General features: G+C 36.6%; 1 protein-coding gene across 1 annotated transcript; it reads left to right on the top strand.

Moving 5' to 3' along the window:
- Positions 1-395: 395 nt before the first annotated feature.
- On the top strand, positions 396-1,500 carry LOC123227096 (NDR1/HIN1-like protein 10). Its single transcript, XM_044651744.1, has one exon. It carries the CDS (start codon positions 613-615, stop codon positions 1,381-1,383), a length of 771 nt encoding a protein of 256 aa, XP_044507679.1. The 5' UTR covers positions 396-612; the 3' UTR covers positions 1,384-1,500.
- The last annotated feature ends 2,304 nt before the right edge of the window (positions 1,501-3,804 follow it).

Below are 3,804 nucleotides of genomic sequence, written 5' to 3'. Positions count from 1 at the left end.
TAATATTATTAATTAAATTATTATTATATTCTTAAATTTTATTAATTTTAATAATTGATATATAAATATTTATATTTTTTAAAATTTAAAATGCGAGAATTTGATAATAAACTAAATTTTTAATGAGAATAAGTCTCTTGACTTTTAAAATTATATAACATAATTAAAATAAAGTTGGATTAATTGAGTTTTCTTGAAACAATTATTTGTACGGTTACTGGCGATGCGTTGTATGTTCATGTTTGAATTAGCGGTTGATTTTAAGGAGGTTTTAGACAAATCTCTGATAAACTTGAGGATAGCAACGTCTTTTCACTGAATCAAAATTTAAATGCCGTGCACCTAATTCAACACATACAAGCAGAAACGGTATCGTATTACCTTAAACGACTACTTAAAATTTCCCGTCCCTCCAAACATGCCACGTGTACATAACAGCTCATTCATCTTGTTCCTTTCCGGCAGCTCTGTGGCGTTCAAATTCCCTCCCAAGCTAATTAATATTTAATAAATAAATTGTTGTATACTCTTTTGGTCTTTATTTATTTTTCCTTCGCGTTTCCTTGGAAAAGCCTCACTCTTTCAGAAGAAAATTAGGAGAAAAATATAATTATGTCAACAACGGCGACATCATCTCAGGCCCAGGCCCAAGCCCAGGTCCAGGCCCAAACTGACAAGACCGTCACCGGCTACCCGGTCGCCTACGCCTACGCGGCCCCACCGCCTCCGCCGCCACTCCAACAAACATCTCATCGTCACGTGGACCTCTCCTCCTACTATCATCGTGACCGTCAAGCTGGCTCCACACTTCTCCGCCGTCTGATCGTGATAATCATCGCGTTCCTCACCGTCATGGCCTTGGTCTCCTTGATCACGTGGCTCGTCTTCCGACCTCAACTCCCCGAGTTCCGAGTCGACTCGGGCTCTGTATCCCGGTTCAACACCACCGAGTCAACATCCTCCGTCTCGGCCACGTGGCAGTTCATCCTGCAGGTTAAGAATCCTAACGAGAAGCTCGTGATCTCTTGCAACTCCCTCCGGGCGGTAGTGGCGTACGCCGGATCGGAGCTTGCGACGACGCAGCTAGCTCCGTTCTCGCAGGAGAAGGGGAACGAGACGCAGCTCCAGTTCCAATTGCGCGCCGTGGACGAGTATGTCGGCCAGAGAGTGGTGAGTGGAATCCAGAACGACCGGAAGACGCGTGGGCGCGTGGATTTCGACGTTTGGGTCTTAGGGTTGGTCCAGTTTAAAACCGGGTGGTGGGAGATGAGGTGGCGTTCGATGAAAGTGTCGTGTGAGGGTGTGAATATTGGGCTTTCGAACAATGTTGGGTTCGACGGAAACCTAACGGGTCGGGTCGATCCATGCCGGGTTGCTATGTAAAGAACTAAATTAGGTGAACTATTAATCAACTTTATTTCAATGATTTGATACCGATTTGGATTAAAAAAATTTTAGGTTTGTAATTAAATTTTATAATAGTTTTAGTTTTAATTCTCATGTCACTTCTAATTTGGGGCGGATTTCATTTTTGTTATGAATTGGATTTAGACTCCTTGGTTTCTTGTTTAAATGGTGATATTATATTGATAAAGGATAAGGTCATTTGAACTTCAATGGAACTCTTCAAATACCTCAAAACTTGCATAAATTTATGATTATGTTATTAGTTTGATCAGATTTATATGATTCCTAAGAATAGAATATGCTAAACAGTTTTCCTTATCTTGTGTTGTGTTTTTGACAAGAGGCTATTTGCCCGAAACTGAGATAATTGGACAGAGAGTGAGAAATAGTTCATTATAGTAGATTCTAGTAGAAAACGAATCTTGTTTTGGGTTCATTGTCTTCTCTTCAAGTGGTATGCATTCTGCGTTTTTCATGAGAGGTTGTTTGCCTAAAATTGAGATCATTGGACAGAAAGTGAGAAAGAGATTGTTATCACAGATTCTATCAGATAGGAATTTTGTTTTGGGTTTATTTTCTTCATTTTAAGTGGCATGTATTTTTGTGGTGATACTTGTGTGGATTCTGCACATACTTTCCTTGAGTTGAAGTTTGGAGAAAATGCTGGTTTCTTGTGCTGATTATCGAATCTTTAGATTCTCATGCTTCTTAAGTATGATTTGTACTTTGTTGAGTATGTTATTTTGAACATGGAACTGTGTTTTTTCTTCTCTATGCTGTATAGTTTCTAGTAGGTTCTTTTCATTTTTATTAATTAGTTTCATCGATACTTACATTTCATTTTGTATAGGCTACACTCAAATTTTTTAAGCTAGACATTATAATCCTGTTCTTATTGTGAGTGTGGGATTCTTATGAGTATCTCTTTACCTGTATGAATGAGGGTTGGAATTTTAGTTCTTTCTTCATGAGAGATGAGTGGCTATACTTTAGACTACCAGTCGAGGTATTGACTTCCCTACTAAAGAACCAAAGGTCTGGAAAGTCTTCTATGATTGTTCTGAGACTTACTTTCTGATAGTTTTGCCCATTACTACGGAAATTATATTAGGGTGTGGGCAAGTTTCAAGGCCGGAGCTGCTCAGTTCTAAGGCTCTGAGGGATACACAAGATCAAGCTCAAACTGCTTGTAAGGTTTGTGCTGTGTTTTCCGTTTGTTGTACTGCATTTTAAGCTACTAATTTGCTTGGGTTAGGTTCGTGAATCATGATTTAGTGACTTTTGATGGGAGCTTTATTGTGACAATGACTTATGTCAAGCTCAAGAACTAAACTCTTTGGTTGCGCCAGAAATTTTGATGAGAATATGTTGCACTAAATTAATGTTTGATTTATTCTTTCTTTTATATTAGTTAGATTTGGTAGGTGATACAGTCAGTTCTCTGCGAGTAGATTTTCCTTATAGTTTGTTGAATCTGTTCTATCTATTTTACTGATATCCACTGCCATCGATATATGTTCTGTTTTCCCCTTTTAAGTAACTAGTTGTGAATGTATAAAGCTTATACCATGGGAGGGATGGTATGGATTGTTGCAGTCTTTTGTTTCTTCTTGTATGGGGGGCCTCTTTGAATATAGTGTTGTGCAGTTTGAGTTTAGAAACATCAATTTTGCTTCCTAGCTTTTGGTTTAAATTCTGGTTGTTGAAAGTCACAATAGTAATGTTGAAAGTCAGTTTCTGAATTCTAAGGTTGCATTGTTGTATAATGCTTGTTAATTTTTTCAACTCCACGCATTCTAAGGTAAGACAGTATTGGATGAGATCATAAAGATGCGATTGGAATTCCATCAAATCACATGACACATTTTTACTAGCAGGATCTGTGATATGTTGTGTAGAGATGACAATATTGGTATGAATTTAGGACCTTTGACCCAAATGTAGGTAGAATTTTTTAATAGAAATGAGAAAAACGACAAAAAATATCCTCATAATTAGGGACGAGAGTATATGTGTCTCTATCCTTTTGCTATCTCCATTCTCATCCTTATCTCATTCTTGTCTTTTTATATTAATATTTTTTTTTAAATGTTAATATATCTTTATAGTCTTAGATTATTTATATTTTGTTATATATATTAAGGTGATTAATAAATAATATTTATGATATTTAAAATAGTTGATTGATTTTAATTTTAATAATTTTTTTATTTAATATATTTATATTATATTTAGAGGATACGAGAAGAAGATTTTTTTTGTATGAATGGGCACTAGGAGGGGATGTGAAAGATTTTTCTTTGTGAGAAAGAGATGGAAAATTTTTTTCATCTCCGTAATGGTGATCAGGATTGATATCCTTTACAAGAATGGGGATGAAGATTGAGATCTCCTCCC

Source organism: Mangifera indica, chromosome 10 (assembly GCF_011075055.1).
Source record: "Mangifera indica cultivar Alphonso chromosome 10, CATAS_Mindica_2.1, whole genome shotgun sequence".
NCBI lineage: Eukaryota > Viridiplantae > Streptophyta > Magnoliopsida > Sapindales > Anacardiaceae > Mangifera > Mangifera indica.
This window is presented reverse-complemented; position numbering and strand designations above follow the sequence as displayed.